Genomic DNA, 23,584 nt, shown 5'->3' with positions numbered 1-23,584 from the left:
TGCGCACAGACTCGTGGCCTTCGGCTGCGTGTCACCTTCTGAGGGTGATAACTTCGCCCTGGATGGATCGTGTCTGCTGCACTCCAATGACTCAACATGGTTACTATCTTCGGTGACGTCACCTCACGTGGGAGAATCGCCGGCTATAAGAGCGCCAGCGGAACGGGACTTGTGCTGCTGCCCTGCCCACTACGTTTAAGGGGTTTAATTTCTGCTGTTTGTTCTGTGCCGCTAGATCTGTTGAGATGCGGGGATGTAGAGGCAAACCCAGGTCCTACAGAGCAGATGTTGTCAGAACTGTTAAATGGTCAGGCACAAATTACTGCCTCAACGCCATAAAGTGCTCTCAACATGGAATCGAGAAAAAATTTCTGATTTAACCCAGCGCATAGAAGAGGTTGAAGCACAGTTATCTGCTTTAGCTACCCTGGCAAGTAAAGTACAAGGTATCAAGATTGCTATGTCAAAACAAGATGAACAGATTTGTATGCTTGTATTGAAAGTTGACGATCTCTAAAACAGATCCCGCAGAAATAACTTAATTATATATGGAATAGAAGAACCCGCTAGAGAATCTAACGAGGAATTACTGAAGGAAGTAACAGAATTTTTTCAGAAAAACCTTGAGGAAACGACATCCGTCATTGAAAGATGCCATAGGCTTGGCCGTAAGGTTGGAAATAAGCCACGTCCAGTAATCAAAAAATTTGTAAATTATCGGGAAAAGACTTCTATATTAACGAACGCATTTAAGCTAAAGGGAACTACGATGTCTATTTCTGAGGACTTCTCTAGCAAGGTACGGGAAGTACGAAGAAATTTGTGGAAGAGCGCGGCTGAAGAAAAGAGAAATGGCGCAAAGGTTAAGCGACAAATTATACGGTTATACGACAAATTGAGCATTTATGACACCCTGTATGGTTGGAATGAAACCAAAAAATCACGCTTTAAACTTCAAAAGAAAAGGGAAACTGACGTCGTGATCCTCTATCTGAACCATTAAGAATCCTAAATGTAAATTGCCGAAGTGTGGTAAACAAAGCAACTGAATTAAAATTATGGCTTTTTACTCATGATCCAGACTTAATAACACTTACAGAAACATGGTTGCATAGTACAATATTTGATAGTGAAATAATTCCACCTGGTTATAGTGTGCTAAAAAAAGATCGCGAAAGTAAGGGAGGAGGCGTTGCAGTTGTATTTAAGAAATGTCTCAAAGTAATTAGGATGCCAGATATTCCTCAAGTGGAAGGTTTATTCTGCAAAATGTACCACAATAATATTCAATATATTGTAGCTTTCATATTGCCACCAGCACGTAGTGAGTCGACAGCAAGAGCAGCTCTCAATCTGGAGGAAAAAGAAGATCGCGTGCTTTCTTCTCTGCTCGAGAGCCAGCCCCCCGTGAGCTCTCTGATTTAGTAGAAAATATAGCGAAAGGGCTCCAAGATAGATTTATGTCAACTCTACCACTGCACATTGTGAACCCAATGGCAGGCGAGGATTTCGAGGAGGTTACTTTAGATGAGCTGGCAGAGATAATAAGGCACTTATCTCCTTCGGCACCTGGACCAGACGGGGTAACAAATTCAATGATAAAAGTAATATTCGAGATTTGTCCAACTGAAGTACTTAATCTGGTGAATTTTTCTTTGACAAAAGCTTGGATACCTGCGGAATGGAAGCTATCTAAAGTGATTCCACTTCTTAAAAAGCAGGAAAAAGGATTCGCCTTGGACAATGTAAGGCCGATATCAATCACGTCAAATCTGGTTAAGCTAATTGAAAGAGTTTTGAATGCCCGGGTAATGAAATATATTAATAATAATGCAATATTAAACCCCAGTCAAATTGGTTTTAGATCCGGTTGCTCAATATGGTGTGCGCATGTTGATTTAGAGAGCCGAATACAACTGGCTCGGCGTCGGCGCCAATACTGTGCTTTAGTTACTCTAGATTTGGCTAAAGCGTACGATAGGGTTGAGCATTCAATTTTATTAAAACAGATGGAATATCACCACTTTCCTAACTACATCACTGCGTGGGTGTCGGAGTTTTTAAGAGGAAGAGAATATTACTGCTTTAAAGATGGGTACTCATCGAATAGATATAAGCAGACACGTGGCGTACCACAGGGGGCTGTCCTGTCGCCAGTTTTATTTAACATTTTCTTAAGCTCCATTCCATCAACTACGGATATTCAGTTATATGTGTACACGGACGATATTGCTTTCTTCGCAAGTAATACCGACCTTCAATCATTATACCAGAGTCTAAAAAATTATCTCAATATGGTAGAAAGATGGCTTAAAAATATTCATATGACCCTGAACGTAAAGAAAAGTGTGCTCCTTGCATTCTCTTTTCTGCAGCCTATCAACATCTCGTTAATGTACAGTAATGAGCTCATTCCGCAGGCGAATTCCCTTAAATATCTGGGTATCATATATAATGACACATTAAATTGGAGAAGTCACATTGATGATGTGTACTCCAAGGCAACACGGGCCATGGGGTGGCTACGGAAGCTTGCAAACCGTAAAGCGGGTTTAAGAAGACATGTGCTAATAATGATATATAAACTTTATGTGCGGCCCATCATGGAATTCGGATGTGTATTATTTTCTGGCAGCGCAGCCTATAAAGTGAGACCCCTAATACTGCTGGAAAGAGAAGCGTTGCGTTTGTGTCTGGGTCTACCAAAGTTTGTTGCAAATAACGTGTTGTATATGGAAGCTCGCCTACCTTCTCTGCTAAATAGGTTTAAAATTCTTACTGTGCAAGCATTCTTAAGGATATATAGTTCACACCAAAGACTCTCATTTTACGCTTTCATTCTAGAACCGACTTTATTTTTCGAAACCCCTTGGTCGCGACTACACACCCCGCAAATAGTATTTGCACAAGCGCTACTAAAGCAACTGAATGTAAAAATTAGACATATTGGTCCAATACACAACCTAAAGTCAATGCTTAGCATACAATTCGATGATATATTTCCTCATAACGCGAAACAATTGGCATATAGGTATTTAAATGACCAGTTAGCAGATTATCTAGCCCACCTAGAGATAAGCAATATCATAGCGACTGATGCATCTGTGTCAAAAGAAAAGGCTGGGGTTGGCATCTTCTCTCCTTCTTTGGACTGGTCCTTTTCGATTCGACTCCCAGATTATACCCCGGTATTCATGGCAGAATTATTGGCCATTGTTCTTGCCCTACGCAAATTACCCTCAAGCGAATCATTAGCAGTGATCATTACAGATTCGTTATCAGTTTGTAATGCCCTTTCTGCGGCAGTAAATTCAGAGCTGATGAATACGTTTCGGCATTTAGTACCGAAAAACGTAAAAAAACTGCATTTGCTATGGGTACCAGGCCACCGCGGATTATATTTGAACGAAATGGCGGACTCTTTAGCCGCAGTATTCCTGGGTGGGCCCACCATTCCAGTTTTGCCAGATATGGCTTACGTAACCGCGCTAAGGTTCCGAAATGCTTGCCTGCAATGGGGAAAAGGTAATTTGGATAAATTCAAAGATTTCGAGCATTTGAGCTATTGCTGGAATAAACAGTGGTGTTTATCTCGCCAGTTAGAGGTCACTTATACCAGATTGCGCTGTGCAGTTCCACAACTAAATTATTACCTTAATAAAGCTCAGCTCAAGGCGTCACCGCTATGCATTTGGTGCAACGAAATTGAAACAATTGAACATTTCTTTTTATTCTGTCATCGTTATTCTTATCAGAGAAAAGATTTTTAGTAGCCCCATTACAAAAGCTAGGAATACAAGTAAATTTACCAGTAATTTTGTCACTTGGCGGAACTTCATTTCGTTACTGCCACAGGGATGTATGCTCCGCTGTGTTTGACTACATCAACGCAACTAAAAGATTACCATGCTAGTGAACCACTACCTTTTCAGATCTTTAGTTTATAATTCGTAGTAATGTCTTTCAAAAACAAAAGATGGTTTGACCGCTTGCTCAGCACACATTTTTGTTTTTTGGTAGTATTGTTTTAAGCTACTTTTTTCAGATTGGCTTCATTTTTAGTTTAGTTTCATTTAAGTATCCTGCCGCCCGGTTCTTGGCCCATCCCCCTTTGTGGGTAAGCGCCATCCATCAGAGGTCATCAGCATCAGCATCAGCCAGCCACGACTGACGCATCGTCCTAGAGCTAGCTACCCGGTCATTCAATAAATCCCCCAGTACTTGTGACTCATCGTGACAAACTGGTGGAAGGTGCGGGGTAGTCTCACGGATGCTGCAGATCCCCCCAGGAAGCCGTAATACGAGCCCAGTGCCAGTCAATACTCCAGTGCATCGGACCAGCCGCCGGAGAAGAAGATTACCAATATCGGGCAGTAGCTGGATCAAGAAGAAGTGCTGGTCTTGGTGTGTGCAGCAGACCTTTTCTTTGTCGAACGTCTTGCAGTCGCTGATATATCCGCTTCTGGAACGTCTACCGGGTGTCAGTGAAGTGCCGCGCTCAACCTACTGGGGTGTTCTTGGCTGAGGATTGAGTGGTTTTAACTTTCTGTCTTAGAGTCCGATTCTATAGTTTATCTGTTTCTGAGTCTAACCATATCTCTAGTGCTCTTGTCGACTACTTCTCCTGGCCAGGCGTGATCCGCCTGGTCAGCGTCCCTGCCGTCTAATGAATTACCACTAGACTCCTTTTTCCGCAGTGGTATTGACAGCATTCCCGTAGCACTGGTACCTACAAATGGAGGCTTCATCAGACTTTCAAACCCTCGGGTGGTTCAAAAGGAACTTAAGACAACTTCAAATCATTTCCAGACCATCACAGATGTGCGCTCATTTGGGCGAGGAGGTATCGTGTGTAGGTCGCCGGATCAGACATGCGTGCAAGATCTTCTCAAATGCACCTCCTTTGCTGCTACCCCGGTGAGTTCTTTTATTCCGCCTCACCTTTTATGTACCAAAGGCCTTGTACGGGGAGTCGACTCCAAGCTGAGTCCAGCTGAGACTCTAGACAGGCTCTCTGGAGCAGGCGTAATTTCAATTTACCGTTGTAATCGCCTAGTCGACAACAACACGGTACCAACCGAATCTGTTATCGCGACATTTGTGGGCACAAAATGCCCGTCAGAAATAAAATTATGGCCACTGATCTTCCGAGTAGAACCCCTCGCTACTCCTCCGATTCAGTGCAAGAACTGCTGGAGATTCGGCCACAGTGCTGGAGGATGTAAATCTAACGTTCGTTGTAGCACCTGTGGAGAGAGTCATCTTTCAAGCAATTGTACTGCAACAGTGGAAAAGTGTTGTCTCTGTGGGGGCAGTCACTGCGCCGACAACTCTGACTGTGCCGCTCGTTCCCGGGAGGTTCAAATCCTAGAAGTTATTGACCACCGCCGCTGTTCTCGAAGGGAAGCCATTGACATAGTTAAAGACAGGGCTTTTGGATACTCTGGTATTGCAGCGCACTGCACTTCCAGTATGGACTCAACCCTATCGCATGCTATTGAAACTGCTGTGGAAAAGGCAGTGAGTAAGGCAATGGATAAACTAATATCTAACCTTTCCGACTGTTTAGTGCAAATTCTTTCAAGCCAGATTGGACAAACAGTACAGACTAGTACAGAACCTGCAGTATTACACATTACCAGTGACGCCACACAGCTACGCAATGTAGTGATGGACGAACTTTCTGCATCTGCAGTCAAGGCTAAGCAGCCAGGAACACAGGTGCTTTTGGACCGACATTCGCCTCGGCCGAGTACAAGTACTGATACAGATATGGAACTCGATATACGAACTAATAAACGTACCAGATTCCCTATCTTCACCGATCTCAAGTCCAAATCTAAACGGAATGAATCAGCTATTTCGCGTGAAGATGCTAACAAGGGCGCGACATGCGCCTCTGCGGTGCGCTCAACACCATAGGTCAGTTGAGGGTACTGCAGTGGAACTGCCGTTCTATATTCTCAGCCTTAACCGACTTACATTACTTTTGCAATAATTTTAATCTTCATATTATAATTCTCCGAGAAACTTGGCTTACACCAGATAAAAATTTCTATCTTGCAGGTTTTCGTTCTTTTTGATTAGATCGCCCATCACGTGGTGGTGGTTTAATGATCCTTGTATCAAGTAAATTATGCCATAGGGCGAAAATTTCTTTCATAATGTTAGACTTGGATTGTGAATTATTAGCATTAGACTTGTGTCTCCCCGGATACCACCCTTTTTCAATCGTAAATTGTTACTTCCCCTCAGGTGTGCAAAGCACGCGTTATCTTGACAGCGTTTTGGTAGCATGTAGAAAGGAAATTGTACTCACAGGAGACTTTAATTCACACCATTTGTCTTGGGGTATAAGGTCAGATTCTTGTGGTAGGCGACTGTGGGAATGGACTATTGATCACAACCTCTCCTGTCTGAATAAAGGTCATGTAACATTTGTCCGAGGTCAAACTAGCTCAGTATTGGATTTAACGTTTTGCTCCAATGCAATCAAGATTTTGTCATGGGCTGTTCTGGATTCGGCAACTAACAGTGACCATCTTCCTGTAGTTTTTGACATTACTTGTCCAACAATAACTTTAGATCAGCCAAAACGCACATACATCAACCATAGCAAATTTCAAGCCTGCCTCCGTTCTGCCATTTCCAAGCTTGGAAATGCCAGTACTAAGGAGATTGCATCTACGATTGGTTCAATGCTGGAGGGATCTAGAAAAAATTCTGAATTTTCTATTCCATTCAATAAACGATCCTCCTATCGTTGGTGGAACGATGAGTGTACGCGCGATTATAGAAGACGAAAAGCCGCTTGGAAAAAACTTCTTCTTAATCAGAGCCCAACAAACTGGAAAGACTATCAATTCCTTGCTGGCGTATTTAAGCGTACAGTGAACCGCGCGAAAGAAGAATACGAGAGTAGACATTTTGATTATCTTTCTAAATCAAAAAATAAGCGTGCTTTGTTCGCTTATCTTCGGACAAGAAAAGTACTACCAGCAGCTTTAACGTTGCAGTCATGTGTCTTGACGCCGGTAGAAATGAACACCTCTCTAGAAGACATAGCGCAAGGTTTAGAACGCCGCTTCACTGCAAATGTTTCGGCTATTCAGTCCATTCTGGTAAACTTGCATGAATTTCCAGAAGTTTCTTTAGCTGAATTGAATAAGACAGTATTATGCTTACCGAGGACGGCTCCCGGACCAGATGGGATTACGAACTCTATGTTGAAATGTTTACTCCAGGAATCGCCTAATCTTTTGCTAGAACTAGTGAATTACTCTTTAGGGAATGCATGGATACCTCCAGAATGGAAACTTGCCAAAATTGTATTGTTGCTAAAAAATGAAAATTATGCATACACGCTGGATAACATAAGGCCGATCGCACTGACATCAAACTTAGTAAAATTGGTTGAGAGAATCATTAATATACGAATTAATGAACTTATTACCAAGAGGTCTTTTCTAAGTCCCTGTCAAATTGGGTTCAGGGCTGGTTGTTGAATTTGGGATGCCCACGTTGACTTAGAAAGTAGGCTTCAATTAGCTCGGCTACATAAAAAATATGCTGCTTTAGTTACCTTAGACATCACTAAAGCATATGATACCGTGGAGCACTGTATTTTGATAGATCGATTAGAATACCTTGATTTTCCATCATACATAGTAGCGTGGGTTCACAATTTTCTCGCAGACAGGAAATTTTATTGTTTTAAAGATGGGTTTTCATCATCTACTCATACCCAAACAAGGGGAGTACCGCAAGGCTCGGTGCTTTCCCCGGTGCTATTTAATTTACTAATGAGCACCATCCCACGTAAACAGGATATAACAACTTATGTTTATGCAGACGATATCGCATTTTTTGCAATGACAGATAACATTCAGACCTTATATGAACGGCTGCAGACTTACCTTAATATATTGGAGAGCTGGCTCGATGGCAACAGCTTTTTACTTAATCCGAGTAAATGTGCCCTCCTTGTTTTCCCGCTGCAATACCCTGTGAACATCTCTCTGTCTTACCATCATAAGGATATACCACAGGTGGAATCTGTTAAATACCTTGGAGTAATTTATCACACATCGCTTAACTGGCGATCTCATGTCGAATATATCGCCGGAAAAGGTGTGCGGGCTATTGGCATATTACGTAGGCTAAGTAACTACCGCATAGGTATGAGAAGAGACACATTATTAGTGATATATCGCATGTATGTTCGTCCCATTTTGGAATTTGGTTGTGTGCTTTTCTCTGGAGTTCCAGCTTACAAGTTGCGGCCTCTAATTCTTCTGGAAAGAGAAGCTTTGCGCTTATGCCTTGGCCTTCCCATAACAGTCGCCAACAATGTGTTATATCTCGAATCGAGGGTCCCTCCGCTTTCTTGTAGAATTCGCCTTCTGACTGTTCAGACATTCTTAAGAATTTATGAATCACCATTACGACATTCAGAAACAGCCTTTATTTCCACCCCGGAATCATTTTTTGCTGCTAGATGGCCGCGATTTCACACGCCACAAATTATATTTGTGCAAAATTTACTGGAGCCTCTAAACGTACGTATATGCGACATCATGCCGAGTCGTTATAATTCAGCCCTGGTGGAAATTCAATTCGACGACATTTTTCCTAATAATGCCAAATTACTTCCCCATAATATTTTGGATGGTTTACTATAAGATCACCTGCGCCGTATTACAACGAACGTTATTATTGCTACAGACGCATCGCAATACGATGAAAAGTCAGGGGTTGGTATTTTCAGCCCGATTTTAAATTGGATTTATTCCCTTCGACTACCCGATTTCATACCCGTTTTCGTGGCTGAGTTTCTGGCAGTAGTGCTTGCCTTACGCAAGTTAAATACAGCAATTACATCAGCTGTCATGATCACAGATTCCCTATCTCTCTGTGCAGCACATTCTGTTGGTGCTGATAATCACGTAACAAGGGCGTTCCGTGTACTAGTACCTGTGCATTTGAGAAAAGTGCGATTAGTTTGCGTGCCTGGACATAAAGGTTTGTTTCTGAATGAAATAGCCGATTCGTTAGCTAAGTCGTCAATCAGCGAACCAATTCTACCGCTCTGTCCATCATCCGCTTATGTGACTGCTGCTCGATTCCGCAGACGTACGCTTATGCAAGTCTTTAAAGGTTCAGCACTAACAAACTCTACAGAATATCGCCATTTATTATATCCCTGGCGAAGGGACTCTTGCCGCACTCGAAAACAAGAAGTAGCTATCACAAGGCTGCGTTGCCGGGTACCAAATCTAAATTTCTATAAACACAGGTCTGCTCAGGCACCTTCGCCACTGTGCGCATTCTGTGATGAACTGGAAACAATAGACCATTTCTTTTTGACCTGCAGGCGGTTTAACACATTACGAAAAACCCTATTAGAAATACCTTTGCGTGGCATTGGTATGGACTTACATCTGCCTGTCATTTTGTCTTTTGGAGCTTCCATTTCTGGTTTCTGTAATGGCACAGTATGCGCGGCCGTCCGGGACTATATTGATGAAACTAATAGGTTGACTAATTAACCAGTTTCATTATCTTAACATGTCTACATAAATATATACGTATAAAATCAGATTATTGCTCTATTTTAAGAATAAATTTGTTTATGTAAATATTTGTATGCATTACATTAAGCACCACACTTGCCCATAGGCTATCGGTAATCTTTCTGTTATACCTCCATCATTCTAAATCTGAACAGTAAATTTTAAAGCCACTCGATTCTTGGCCAATCCCCCACAGTGGGTATGCGCCACTAACAATAGGAGAACAACAACAACAACAACAGCCGCCAAATCAGAGGATTGCCTCTGGAAGTCAACGATACTGCTCCCACCACGTCAACAAACATGACCAGCACTTCGGTACAAACCTTGCCAACCGGCACGGGAAGCACGTCGTCGAACCGCTATACGTTGGAAAGCCCACGGGTACCGACGACGTTCCAAGGTACGGAGCGCGAAGACGTTGAGGACTGGTTGGCGGACTTCGAGCGCGTAGCCAACTTGAATCAGTAGGACGATGCGGCGAAACTGGGTCGTGTCTACTTCTATCTCGAAGACGGGGCTCGCACGTGGTATCAAAATCGAGAGGAGCAGCTGACGACGTGTCCCGTATTCTCTCGTAGACTTCTGCAGACATATGCCAGCGCTGACCGCCAGGAAAGAGCTGAACGAGCTATTCTTGCCCGCGTCCAGTCGCCAAACGAAACTGTGACCGCGTACGTCGAATACATGACGCGTCTCTTCCGACGGGCAGATTCAAGAATGACGGAGGACAAGAAGTTGCGTCACTTGATGCGCGGTGTCAAGGACCAGCTTTTCGCCGGCCTCGTGCGAAGCCCTCCGAAGACGGTCGCGGAGTTCTTGTCTGAAACCGTGACAATGGAAAAAATGCTGCAGCAGCGATCAAACCTATACGACAGGCAAGTCAGTGGCATGTCCACTGCTGACATTTTCGCCGCCGCTGGGACCAGCAATGACTCCTTACGTGAACTCATCCGTAATATCGTACGTGAAGAGTTGCAAAAGGCTTGTGTAACACCTCATCCTACGGTTAGCTCTATTGCAACTGTCATCAAAGATGAGCTGCACCAGGCCATCTGGGACACCTTGCCTCCTGATACCGCTGCGTCAGCTCCTGCTGAATACCACCGTGGGACAACCTATGCGGAAGCCTTGAAACGCCCTGCTGCATCGCCGCCATTGTTCGTTCATCCTGTCCCTGCCGTTTCACTCGAGTCAGCGCAGCACGTACCATACTACGAAGGCACGTACACGCCACCACCCCTGCCCTTTGTCCGTGGTGCTTCTGTCGCCCATCGTTCGGTGCAACCGGTCCAATACATCGACGATCGCCACTCGTCTCCTCGGAAGTCTGATGTCTGGCGCACACCCGATCATCGGCCTCTATGCTTTCACTGCGGAGAAGCTGATCACTTGTACCGCCAGTGCCCTTATCGCCGTCTTGGGCTTCGCGGCTTCTCTGCGTACTCGCCGCCACCCCGTTACGGTCAGAGACCACGCGACATCCAAAACTACCTCTCCCAGCAGCATGCACCACCGTCTGCCGGGCGCCAGTCGCGCTCGCCATCACCGAGGCGATTTTCATCAACGCCCCAGCGGTATTCTACCGCACGATTTCCCAGCCCCCGCCGGGAAAACTAGCCGAAGCGACCTCTGGGGGCGGGGTCGCTGAACGTCAAAGCGCTGAAGACCTCTTGTTGACGCAGAACCGTACACAAACTGGTCCGACATCACCTGCTGCCGCAAAAGATAGCCGGCTTTCACTCGACATAGCAGTAAGAATTGATGGTTGTGTAGTTAATGCGTTAGTGGACACCGGCGCAGACTATTCCATACTGAGCGGGAAACTGACAACGCAGCTGAAGAAAGTAATCACGCCATGGCATAACTCGCAGATTCGGACAGCTGGTGGCCATGTCGTTACTCCACTGGGCGCCTGCACAAGTAGAGTACAAATTCAAAGAAACACATTCGCAGCAAGCTGCCTTGTTCTACGTGAATGCTCCCGTGACGTCATTCTGGGGTTTGATTTTCTACAGGAAAATGGAGCTATCATTGATCTGCAAGAGCGCCGCGTCACGTTCTCAGCCCAGCGAGCAATCAACGTGCAGGATGACGGAATGCGTATCGACGTATTCCGTATTTCTGAACAGAGCGTGACGCTTCCTCCCCGAGCCAGTGTTCTAGTCGACGTAACATGCTGTGGTTTGAGCGATGGCGATGTGGTGGCCGAGACAAATTCAAAACACCTCCTGGAGCAAGGCATATGTGTAGCGAGAAGTGTAATATACGTTCGTGACGGCCGATCTGAATTGCTCGTTACCAATTTTAGCAACGAGCATCGACACCTTTTCCGTGGCACTTCGATAGCGTTTGCCCACGAAGTAGCAAACGTAACCAACTGTTTCACGTCAGAAATAGTGGATAACGCAGACACATCAATGAGCAACATTGACATCAATCCTGAAACTGTCCACCGATAACCAGACTGCGCTGCGAGCGCTCTTGTTCGAGTACAGGTCTTGCTTCGCAAGTTGCTCAAAGATCCGCCAGACGTCCATGTCTCAACACAGAATCATCACGTACGAGGACGCACGCCCAATACACCAGCACCCCTACCACGTGTCGGCTAAAGAACGTGAAGCGAAACGTACGCAAGTTCGCGAGATGCTTGACGATGGCGTTATCGAACCATCCAACAGCCCGTGGTCATCTCCAGTCGTGTTTGTCAAAAAGAAGGACGGGTCGCTACGCTTCTGCGTCGATTACCGAAAGCTTAACAACGTGACCAAAAAGGATGTGTACCCGCTACCGCGTATCGACGATTCGCTAGATAGACTTCGTCGTGCCCATTATTTCACTTCTCTACTTCTCTCGATCTAAAAAGCGGGTACTGGCAAATCGAGGTAGATCAGCGAGACCGCGAAAAGACAGCCTTCGTGACTCCAGACGGCCTATACCAATTTCGAGTGCTCCCTTTCGGCTTGTGTTCAGCACCGGCAACTTTCCAGCGAATGATGGACACTGTCCTCACAGGGCTGAAATGGCAGACTTGTCTTGTCTACCTTGATGATGTGGTGGTCTTCTCTGCCACGTTCGAGCAGCACCTTCAGCGCCTGCGCAGCGTGCTGGAGGCTATCCGATCGGCGGACCTCACTCTAAAGCCACAGAAGTGCCACTTCGGCTATGAAGAACTAAAATTTCTTGGACATGTAGTTAGCGCCGAAGGAGTCTGGCCCGATCCAGATAAGCTTGCCGCTGTTGCCGAATTACCAGCTCCTGTCGATAAGAAAGCCGTCCGGCGCTTTCTTGGTTTGTGCGCCTACTATCGCCGGTTCATTCATGGCTTCTCACAGATAGCAGAACCTCTGACTCGTCTCACAAGGGACGACACGCCGTTTGTCTGGGAAAATGAGCAACAAGCAGCTTTTGATGAACTGCGACAGCGCATGCAATCAGCACCCGTTCTCGCTCATTTCGACGATGATGCTGACACGGAGGCCCATACTGACGCTAGTAACGTTGGGCTTGGTGCAGTGCTCGTTCAGCGTCAAGAGGACATCGAAAGGGTGATAGCCTACGCCAGCCGCTCTCTATCCCGTGCCGAGGCGAATTATTCCACTACGGAGAAAGAGTGCCTCGCAGTCATGTGGGCAATCACCAAGTTTCGCCCGTACCTTTATGGTCGTCCCTTCAAGATAGTGACGGACCACCACGCCCTCTGCTGGTTGGCAAGCCTGCGCGACCCTTCAGGACGGCTAGCACGGTGGAGCTTACGGCTGCAGGAATTTGACGTCGCCATCGTCCATAAGTCCGGCCGTAAGCATGAAGACGCTGACACACTGTCACGCGCACCCCTTCATGTCGTCAGTCAGGAAGCAGAGGGAGACAAAGGCTTCCTGGGCGCCATTAGCTCATCAGACTTGAGTAAACGGCAGCGGCATGATGCAGAGATTCGTCCGATCATCTATCATTTAGAGGGCCAGGACATAATCAAACCACGTCATTTATTCCGCTCGTTGCCGTTGTTCTGCCTGCGAGACGGTGTGCTGTACAAAAATAACGCTCGTTCAAACAGCCGTGCTTACCTCCTGGTGGTTCCTCGAGACATGCGAGACGACGTCCTCTTCGCTTGCCATGACGAACCCACATCTGGTCATCCTGGTCATCTGGGCTACTCACGGACACTTGCCAGAGTGAGTGAGAGGTACTATTGGCCAGGACTTTCGGCAAGCGTCAAGAAGTACGTCAAGAGCTGTCGGGAATGTCAGCGCCGAAAGCAACCATCTGTTAAGCCAGCTGGTTTGCTTCAGCCCATTGAAGCACCTTGCACGCCATTCGACCAAGTCGGCATGGACATTCTCGGGCCATTTCCCCTGTCTGCGGACAGCAACAAATGGGTGATCGTCGCGACCGACTATTCGACACGCTACGCTGAAACGCAGGCGATCCCACGAGCCACGGCTTCTGAGGTAGCACAATTTTTCATGCGCCACATCGTGTTACGACACGGTGCTCCTTCCAGTGTAATAACGGACAGAGGGACGGCATTCACGGCGCAGCTTACGGACGAAGTTTTCAAACTGAGCAACACCAGACACCGAAGGACAACTGCGTACCACCCGCAAACCAACGGACTTACCGAGCGACTGAATAAGACCCTCGCAGACATGATCTCAATGTACATCGACGTACAGCACAAAACATGGGACCGGATCTTACCTTACGTGACCTTCGCGTATAATACCGCCGTGCAAGAGACCACGCGATTCACGCCATTTCGACTTCTCTACGGCCGCGAAGTGCAGACCATGCTAGACTCAATGCTACCGTGTCAGGACGAAGACGAGTTGGCAACAGACGCCGAAGAATTCGCAGAGCGTGCTGAGGAAGCCCGGCAACTCGCGCGACTGCACATCGGCCAGCAACAGCATGCAGACGCACGACGCTATAACACCCGCCACAGAGAAGTGTTTTACAAGCCCAGAGATCAAGTTTGGGTATGGACACCCGTCCGCCGCCGTGGTCTTAGTGAAAAGTTACTGAGCCGGTACTTTGGCCCATATAAAGTGTTACGCCGGGTCAGTGACGTGAACTACGAAGTGGTTCCGGACTCAACACCCCATGCACGGAGCAGGACACGACTGAGGCCGGACGTCGTTCATGTGTTGCGCATGAAACCGTTTATTGCACGTTGCTCCTAGCTTTTGCTTTACCGTACAGCATTCTTTGTGTTTTTTTGTTTATTTGTGTGAACTTGCTTTCTCGTTCATTGACGTTTCTTATATTGGCACGCTCTTCAATTTTTACTTTCACTTTATCCGAATTTCCAATTTCTTTTTCACGTGCCTATGTAGTAGCATCGCGGTGATGCTATGTACTTTTCTTTCCTCTTTTTGGGACTTGTTTTTTTTTTCTTTTCGGAAGGGGGGATAATGCCACCAGCACGTAGTGGGTCGACAGCAAGAGCGGCTCTCAATCTGGAGGAAAAAGAAAATCGCGTGCTTTCTTCTCTGCTCGAGAGCCAGCCACGACTGACGCATTGTCCTAGAGCTAGCTACCCGGTCATTCAATAAATCCCCCCGTACTTGTGACTCATCGTGACAATATACAGACCCCCGACTTCGTCCATTGAAGTCATCAATGAATTTAAAAAATATCTGTGCACTCATGCAAAGTCAGCAGCTCGGATAATTTTATCAGGAGATTTCAACCTACCAGATATGGACTGGACCTCTCTTTCAACTACTAAGCATAACGATATCATAGGAAAGGCAATGCACGACGTTGCTTTTACTTTTGATTTGTTACAAGTTGTTCGCGATTTACTAGGGTGCAGGGAAGTTCGAAGTCAGTACTTGATCTCTTTTTTTGTTAGTAGATGTATTAAGTCTTCGGCCACCTGTGAAGTGGTTCCTGGTATTTCTGACCACAGTGCTGTACTGTTGACCCTGGCAAATGGCTCTATGGCACGGAAACAAAAAACGTCATGTTTTCGAAATTTTTTGCGAGCTGACGATACATCAATTATAGATCTCCTCTTCCTCAACTTCGACTCGTTTTTAAACAGTACTGCTGATGTGAAAGGCTACTGGGACTCATTTAAAGATTTGGTGAATGAATGTATTGACCGCTTCGTTCCATGTGCTGTTAAAAAGAAGAAAGAAAGGAACCCCTGAATTTCTCGGGACACGTTGCATCTCAAAAGGAAGTTAAAACGATTAAAAAAGCGTCGTAGTCTTGGGAATATTGCTGGTATAAACGAAGAGATTTCAGAAATTGCAACTAAACTAAAACACCAAATCCATATTGACAAACAGCTGTATTATGGTGAATCATTACCAAACTTCATTAAAACGTGTCCTGAGAGATTTTGGCGGAGCATTAAGCCTACATCTACTGAATGTAATGTTTTTGTAGTTGATGGAGTTGATGTGCATGATAGCAAGGTTATTTCGAATGCCTTTAATCAACAATTCAAATCGGTTTCCACCATTGACAATAATGTTCTTCCCTCATTTGATGCAGATTATCCACCTATACCTGACGTTGTTATCAGCGAGCACGGCATTCTAAATATGCTACTTAAACTCAATGTTAAAAAGACACCCGGACCGGATAGCATTCCAAACGCATTTTTAAAGCGTTATGCCGAGTGGATCAACAAATATCTGTATGTTTTATTTTCAAAATCGCTACACGAAGGTCTTGTACCAGATGATTGAAGGGCCGCCAGAGTCAAGCCTCTTTATAAGTCGGGTAAAAAGCAACTTATCTAGAATTATCGTCCTATTTCATTAACGTCAACTACCACTAAGCTTATAGAACGCATAATACATACGCATATCTCTGAGTTTCTTAGTAAGCATAATATCTTAACAAAACCCCAGCACGGATTCAGAAAAGGCTATTCAACCTGTACTCAACTTGTCGAAACAATCCACGATTTCGCAACTTCAATTAACAATGGGACACAAACTGACGCCATCTTTATGGACTTTTCAAAAGTGTTTGACAAAGTCTCACACAAGAAATTACTTTTTAAGTGAGAGAAAACACTTAAAAATGCGCACCTAATAAAATGGATAGCAGACTACCTTATAAACATAAACCGTAAACAATTTGTTGTTTTTAATGAATTCTGTTCAGAAGAGGCAACCGTTGACTCTGGCGTCCCACAGGGTACGGTTCTTGGACCCCTTTTGTTTTTAATTTTTATCAATGATATTGTGAATGAAATTCCTGTAAAAATCAAGTTGTATGCAGATGATTGTGTCATATATTCTGAAATATCCAATGTAACCGATCAAATCATTCTGAATAGTGCCTTTTATAACATTAAGTGGTGTGATTTATGGCAGATGTCAATTAACTTCGATAAAACAGTATTTATACGAATAACCCACAAGAAAGAACCCCTACTATTTAACTATTCCACCGCAAGTTTCACCCTTTCTGAGGTAACTAACATTAAGTATCTTGGCCTTTGGATTACCAATGACCTTAGCTGGACTAAACATATTGACTCCGTAATTACAAACGCTAACCGAAAACTATTCTTCCTTCGAAGAGCTCTAAAACATTCTGATTCCACGGTGCGTACTCTAGCGTACAGGACTATCGTTCGCCCAGTGTTAGAATATGGAGTGATTATATCGGACCCCTTCACTAAAGCTAACATAACTAAATTGGAAAACGTACAGGAAAAGGCAGTCCGCTTTATCTTTAGTAGCTTTGGACGCACCTCTATAACTGAACTCCTACATCGTGCCAATGAGCCTTCAGTTACCGAAAGAAATCGTTTAATACGACTACGATTTCATTACCAAATAATTAAAGGGCACTACAAGCTTGATGTTTCCAATATCATTTCCTTTTCTTCTGGGTACGCCACCCGCCAAAGGCATCAACTTACAATAACCCCTTTGCGGTCCCGAAATAACTGCTTCAAATATTCCTTTTTCCCTCGTACAGTAACTCAGTGGAATGAACTAACTAATAACCAAGTGATGGAGCCGTCCTTAAAGTTGTTTGCAGCAAATTTGACCTGATTGTTCACGTCATGCTGTTCTATTTTTGTTTGTTTGTTTGGTTTATGCATTCTTGAGTGCCAACATTGTGAAAATTATATCTGTAACCACCCTGCTGAAATCTCTGTAATAGGAATTGCAGTATGAATAAATAAATAAATAACCAAGGAGGTTACGCCCAGCGAGTATAACGTAGCAACCTTTTCCTGTCAGACAGTGCTCCATGTACATGCCAATGGCTGGTAATGGGAAGTGAGAGACAGGAGAATTCGGCTTTTACTTTTTTACGGCTTGCGCTTAGTGTCTACTTCCCACCTTTAATCACCTCGAGTTCATGGTATATACTAGTTCGTTGTATTCATGGCACTGCGGCTCAATGCTCGCTAAACCTTTCTAAAACTAAGGAGGTTACACCCAGCGAGTATAACGTAGCAACCCTTTCTTGTCAGATAGTGCTTAATATACATGCCAATGGCTGCTAAAGGGGAATGAAAGACAGGAGCATTCGGCTTTTAGTTTAAGCGCACGCCGCGAACTTTTTATTGTTCAACAAAGCACAGGAGAAATCTTCCACTGGCGCCAGCTTGCAGGTCAAAATGTAACACTGGTTACTCACTACGACTACGACTACGAGGGACGAATGGGTGCCGCTTTGAGGAGCTTTGTCCCTAAAATCAGATATATGCATAAAGCCTCTTGCGAAGGGATGGAACACCCTCGCAGCCGGCGCTCACGATCCCCCTTTCTCGGCGCACGGAACGGGTTTCCCCTCTCTGAGCGAGGAAATGTATTCTCGCCAGGGAAGGCAAACCAAGACGGTGAAGACAACTAGCGTGCCCACAGGCGGACGCTCTCTCTGGAACCGGCGACGATAGAAGGACCAACCCGGAACTTCCTGCGAGCAAAAGACGACAATGACTGAGGTGTAAGCGTCCACACTTTTGTAATCTGTAGTCTCTCTATGCGACATTTACGCGCTTTTGGTAACGTATAACAATAAAGTGTGTTTGTTGACCTAGCCTGTTGCCTTATTCGCGCGAACCCGTGTAGCTGCAATGATTCAAGCTACGGCTAGGGGACGTTAATCATGCACGGTACGACTGTGTGCGACTGTGTACGGCTGTGAACATTAGCTAGGCTTCTGCGTCAGCCGTACATAGGACGAAATCTCTACAAGCTGAAACAGTCAGGATGATTTCGTAAGAAGCAATATAAGCCCAGAATTCAACATCCTATCAGTAACGACAAAGAACTAATGAAAGCCCTAGAAGGAATGCAAAGAGGAAAAGCCGCATGTAAGGCTAAGGTAACAACATAGATACTGCAAGATGGCGGAGAAATTGTGTTGGAAAAACTGGCCACTTTTATAACAAGTGTCTCTTGATTGGCGGGAGCGTACCAGAATCTTGGAAAAACGCCCACATCATCTTAGTAAAAAAGCAGACGTCAAGGGCTTGAAAAATTACAAACCCGTCATCTTACTGTTCATTCTCTGCAAGCTATTTACAAAAAACAGCTAATAGAATTAGGGCAACATTAGAGTTAAATTACCCAAAATACCAAGCAGAATTTCGTACAGGATGCTCAAAAATATACCTTATAAAATAGAGGTGCTGTACGTCGAAAAAGGTTCAGACGCAGCTTGGCCAAAGGTGCTTTATGAGGCAGGTCTGGCTACCGAAGAGCGGCGTGCGCGAGCTACTACCACAGCCTCCGATCATCATCGTCTTCTTCAGTACCAGCAGAGTGTCCATTACTCATATACATTACAATTACTCCCCGCGAAATAAGGAGACATACTGGCGACCTATGGACAAGTAAACACGGGAAGGTCGTAGCAGGGCTTAAGTCTCGACACATTGACAATTTCCTGGCCACGACGACGTTGGTCAAAAGATGGTTCTAGTGGCTCGATGAAGTAATTAACCGGTGACGTTTTTTGTATTATACGATTTGGGCTGTGATACTTGGGGACCAACTTGGTAGAAAGGCCAAGTGTAGCAGAAGGGACATGCAGCCAGACGTGTGAACCTGAATCATAGTGAGTAGTGTTAACTGATGCGTCGTGGTGGTGCCTTTGGCGTTCTTGGTCTTCAGTTGTGAATGATCTTGCCAGTTGGTGGCATTCTTCAGCGTATGTAGCGGCTTGAGACAGGGTCGTGGACTCTGAGAAGTCAGGTCTGTACGAAAGAATGGTGTTCATAGTGCAAGAAGGTTCGCGTCGTTAAAGGAGGAAAAAAGGAGCGAAACTAGTAGTGCTTTGAATGGCAGTATTATGGGCGAACGTGATAAACGGGAGCACTCGGTCCCAATTAGAGTGGTCTGACGAGATGTACATAGACAGCATGTATCCAAGGGTGCAGTTGAAGCGCTCTGTCGTTCCATTGGTCCGCATATGATAGGCGCTTGTAGTGCGGTGAACGACGTAGCACTCACGCAGCAATGCTGTGATGACGTCTGACAGGATTACGCGACCACGATCACTCAGTAACTCCCGAGGTGCTCCATGACGTAATATGATGTTGTGAAGAACGAAAGCCACAACGTCTTTTGCTGTAGACGAGGGAAGGGATGAAGTTTCGGCATATCGCGTGAGATGGTCGACGGCAACTATGAGCCAGCGGTTACCGTCAGCAGTGTTGGGAAGGGGACCATAGATATCGATGCCGACGCGGTCGAATGGTTGGGATGGGCATGGTAAGGGTAACAAGGTACCGCTGGCGTGATTAAAGGGAGTCTTTCGTCTCTGGCACGTCGAGCAAGCCCGAACGTACTGTCGTATAAAACCATACATGCCACGCCAGTAATATCGGAGCAGTATGCGAGAATAAGTGTTCAGGAAATCTGCGTGGCCACATTGGGGGTGGGCATGAAATGTGGAACAAATTTCGGATCGCAGATGACGTGGAATCACGAGTAGCCACTGACGTCCACCAGGTGCGTAGTTGCGTCGGTAGAGCACGCTGTCGCGAGTGGTGAAGTGCTCGACTTGCCGACTCAGTGTGCGAGTAGGAAGACAAGCCGTCCGTCCAGCCAGGATGTCTATAGAATTGAAGCAACCCAAGGTTCCTTGCGTTGCTCAGATGGCATGTCGGCGATGGTGACGGCAGTGGCATCACAGATGAGACTTTCGCAGCAGGCCGGATTAGGGGGTAGGAGTGAACGGGAGAGGGCGTCTGTGTCCGAATGTTCGGCGAATATTATATTCTTGGAGGCGTGGCGACCACTTGGATCCTTCACTGACAACAACCAGCAGAGAGTGTGGCAGTCGGTCACAACGTCAAAAAGGCGCCCGCACACCCGCACACGTAAGGTCGAAATTTTCTATCGCCGAAATAATAACGAGGCATTCCTTTTCAGTGACGGAATAGTTGATTTCGGCTTTGCTAAGAATTCGGCTTGCGTAGGCAACCACGTACTCTTGGAAGCCATCTTTCTGCTGCGCAAGAATAGCGCCTAGACCGACACCACTAGCGTCGGTGTTGGTCTCTGTGGGTGCCGATGGGTCGTAGTGTCGCAGAATAGGCGGCGACGTGAAGAGGCGGCGCAGTTGATTGAAAGAATCGTCGCAGGTGGCAGACCATGCCGAAAGGTCTCTAGAGCCGGTGAAGAGCTTGGTCAAAGGAGCGATGATCGTCGCGAAATTGCGGACGAAGCGTCGGAAGTAGGAGCAAAGGCCTATGAAGCTTCGGATCTGTTTCATGGTGGTTGGTTTCGGAAACGCTGAAATGGCTGTAAGTTTGGCAGGGTCAGGAAAAATCTGCCTTTCGAAACCACGTGACCAAGGATTGTAAGCTTTCGAGCGGCGAAATGGCACTTCTGCAGATTCAGTTGCAGCCCCAGGACAGAGATATAAGGGAGGACTTTCTCGAGGGGGGTTATATGAGTTGAAAAATCGGTTGAAAAGACCACAATGTCATCTAAATAACAAAGGCAAACGTTTCATTTGAGGCCTCGAAGGATAGAGTCCATCATTCGCTCGAAAGTAGCTGGCGCGTTGCAGATGCCGAAGAGCATGACTGTGAATTCGTAAAGCCCGTCATGCGTGATGAAAGCTGTTTCTTCGCGATCGGCCTCTGCCATGGGTACCTGCAAGTATCCAGAGCACAGATCAAGAAAAGAGAAAAATTCGGCTCCCTGTATGCAGTCCAAGGCATCGTCAATGGGTGGTCGTGGATAGACATCCTTGCACGTGATTTCGTTGAGATGTCGCTAGTCCACGCAGAACCTGACGGATCCGTCCTTCTTCTTCACCAGCCCAACTGGAGAGGCCTAGGGACTGCTTGACGGTTCAATTATACAATGTTTCAGCATATTGTCGAACTGTTCATTGATTACACGGCGTTCGGCAGTTTACACACGATATGGACGCTGGCGTAATGGTGTCTCTTGACCGGTATCAATACGGTGAACATCAGATGACACTCGGCCTAAGGAAGGCTGATTGTGGTCAAACGAGGCTCGAAAACGCTGGAGGAGCTTCATCAGCTGTTCCTGCTGCCCAGGCATGAGGTGGCAATCAATGGACTTCCGGAATGCATCCATAGGTTCATTGGCGTCAGTTGCGGGTGTAATGGCACAAGTCGGTAGAAATGGCTTGTCTATATACATCGGGTCTTCGAAAATGCAATATAAGATCTCGAGGCTCCCCAGACGCTCGCCGCGTAGCAGGATGTATGGACAAGCAGAGACGTTGCACGCATAAAGTACCACCAAACCATTGAAAACATAGATAACGGCAAACTGGAGGAGGATGGTTCGGTGGTGCGCACTAGCTATAGCTGGTTGGAACAGGATCGTCAAGTTAGTGGCAGCAGGGGAAAACACAGGCGCTAGGACAGCAAACAAAGGCTCGATGCGGGCATCAGCTGCGGCAAACACTTTCGAGGGACTGTGGTGGTCGATATCAAGGCACGGATTCATCAACGTAAATTCAGCACGAGTGCAGTCGACGAGGGCCTGATGGGTAGAAAGGAAATCCCATCCTAGTATGACATCGTAAGATGAACGTGGAAGAATAACAAAGTTGACGGCGTACCAAACATCTTGAATAAGAACACGTGCTGTGCACTGAGCCGAAGGCGCGATGAAATGGGAGGTGGCTGTACGCAGGGGAAGATTCGTAAGCGGCGTTGTAACTTTTCTCAAATCGCAACACAGTTTTGCACTAATTACAGAAACAACAGCACCTGTGTCGACAAGTGCACGTACAGCAACACCTTCTACTAGCGCATCAATTTCGTTGGGCGGACAAAGAGGAGGTCTTGGAGAGTTCGACGACGGCGCAGTTCTTGCCTCCGGAACTGCGGCTGTCAGTTTTCCTCTCGAGTGCCGCTGGTACGCCGAAGCATCGGGGAGACAGATCGGCGACGGGGTGGTAATGACCGGCGAGAATCGACAGGGCGTCGTGGGGACAACGAGTCGGTGATAGGAGAAGATGGTCGCTGGGGATTCTGGGCAGCCTGGGAATTTGCAGAATTCTCACGGTCCGGAGGCTGTAAGTTGCCACGGCGACAGTAGCGTGCTATATGTCCCACAAAACCGCATGTAAAACATGGTTTGATTATCGAAGGTGTGCTATGGGTTAATGACAGAACGTGCTGGGGGCGAAGTAGGATGGGATGCCGTGTATGTAGGCAGCGTCGTAGGGCAGAAGGACCCGGTCGCCCGGTATGCGCCAGAGACAGATGGCGCTGGGGGTCTAGCAACGACGGCAGCGTAGGTCAGCGGCGTAGGGACAGATGGAGATGAAGGCAGATGGAGATGAAGGAGATGAAGGCAGATGAAGGATGGGGTCACGCAGACACAGGTCACGCAGTGCCTGCGTGACCTGTGTCTTAATGACCTCGCGTAGACGTGGGTATAACGAGGTCACTGGCTTGGATGCTTCGGCCACAAGAGGAAGTTGACGCGCAACTTCTTCACGAATGAATTGTTTGATGTGGGGCAGTAAGGCGATGTGATCAGCAGCGACGTCATGCACGAGGGCGGAAACTTCAGCTG

General features: G+C 46.2%; 1 protein-coding gene across 1 annotated transcript in view; it reads right to left on the bottom strand.

Moving 5' to 3' along the window:
* Nucleotides 1–18,091: 18,091 nt before the first annotated feature.
* The window catches only part of LOC119159354 (D-2-hydroxyglutarate dehydrogenase, mitochondrial), a 235,526-nt gene continuing 230,033 nt past the window's right edge, over nt 18,092–23,584 (bottom strand). Inside the window, exon 10 of the mRNA XM_075890999.1 lies at nt 18,092–18,476. Coding sequence (XP_075747114.1) covers nt 18,312–18,476 — 165 coding nt within the window. The 3' untranslated portion in view covers nt 18,092–18,311. The remainder of the gene's footprint in view (nt 18,477–23,584) is intronic.

The sequence above is a fragment of the Rhipicephalus microplus genome, chromosome 3 (genome assembly GCF_043290135.1).
Source record: "Rhipicephalus microplus isolate Deutch F79 chromosome 3, USDA_Rmic, whole genome shotgun sequence".
NCBI classification, from domain to species: domain Eukaryota; kingdom Metazoa; phylum Arthropoda; class Arachnida; order Ixodida; family Ixodidae; genus Rhipicephalus; species Rhipicephalus microplus.
This window is presented reverse-complemented; position numbering and strand designations above follow the sequence as displayed.